Raw genomic sequence first — 836 nt, 5'->3', positions numbered from 1 at the left:
CTCAAGAGGATCTGTCTCTCGAGACACGATCTGTTGGAGTGCCAGGATAGCCAAAGATGCTGCAAGTACTGGATCTCTAGTCGTATGCGGCCTAGCAGCATGCCCACCTTTCTCTTGAATTTTGGCTAGAAATCTGGCTGAGCCAGCAAGCAAAGGACCAGGTCTCGAGCTAACACTTCCGGTGGGCATTTCTGGTGAAACATGTAATCCGAATATCGCTTCGACGTGATCAACAGCACCCTCTTTTATCATATGATAAGCACCAGCATGACTTTCTTCTCCAGGTTGAAAAACAAGCTTAACAGTGCCCTTCAATTCATCTCTCTTGCGCTGAAGCAACTTGGCTGCTCCAAGCAGCATTGTCACGTGAACATCGTGGCCACAAGCATGCATCTTGCCATTATTCTTGCTCTTATGTTCCCACTCAATCAACTCCTTCAAAATAATGACGTGCAGCAAGATTAATTAATTAATCAATTAATTAGGCCGTTTCAATGATAACGACCAGTAAGGTGGCCTCCAAGCTATGAGCTAATAGGAGAAATAGAGGAAGCTCAATATGCAGCATCACGTATATAAGTATAGGTTGTTTATGGGCATTAATTATTTAATATTAAAATATTATATTTAACAATCAACCACAAAAAATTGCATGATCCCTTAAAATTACTCTTATTCTTACCCTTAAAGATACCATGCACAAAATCTCCAATGGCCAAAAAATACACTGAAATTTAGTATTCAAGCTTTCTGTAAGTTATTCATTATAACCATGCTACAAGTCTAAGTACTCTCAAAGATATGAACAAACTGGAGAATTAAGGATGAAATAATTG

General features: G+C 39.5%; 1 protein-coding gene across 1 annotated transcript in view; it reads right to left on the bottom strand.

Annotated features, from left to right (window-relative positions):
• Nucleotides 1-836, bottom strand: part of LOC110420725 (IAA-amino acid hydrolase ILR1-like 3) — a 4,444-nt gene that overhangs the window by 1,110 nt on the left and 2,498 nt on the right. The window contains exon 3 of the mRNA XM_021434100.1: nucleotides 4-435. Within this exon, the coding sequence (XP_021289775.1) occupies nucleotides 4-435 (432 nt within the window). The remainder of the gene's footprint in view (nucleotides 1-3; nucleotides 436-836) is intronic.

Source organism: Theobroma umbraticum, unplaced genomic scaffold (assembly GCF_002168275.2).
Source record: "Theobroma umbraticum cultivar Fairchild unplaced genomic scaffold, ASM216827v3 scaffold_86.0, whole genome shotgun sequence".
NCBI classification, from domain to species: Eukaryota; Viridiplantae; Streptophyta; class Magnoliopsida; order Malvales; family Malvaceae; genus Theobroma; species Theobroma umbraticum.
This window is presented reverse-complemented; position numbering and strand designations above follow the sequence as displayed.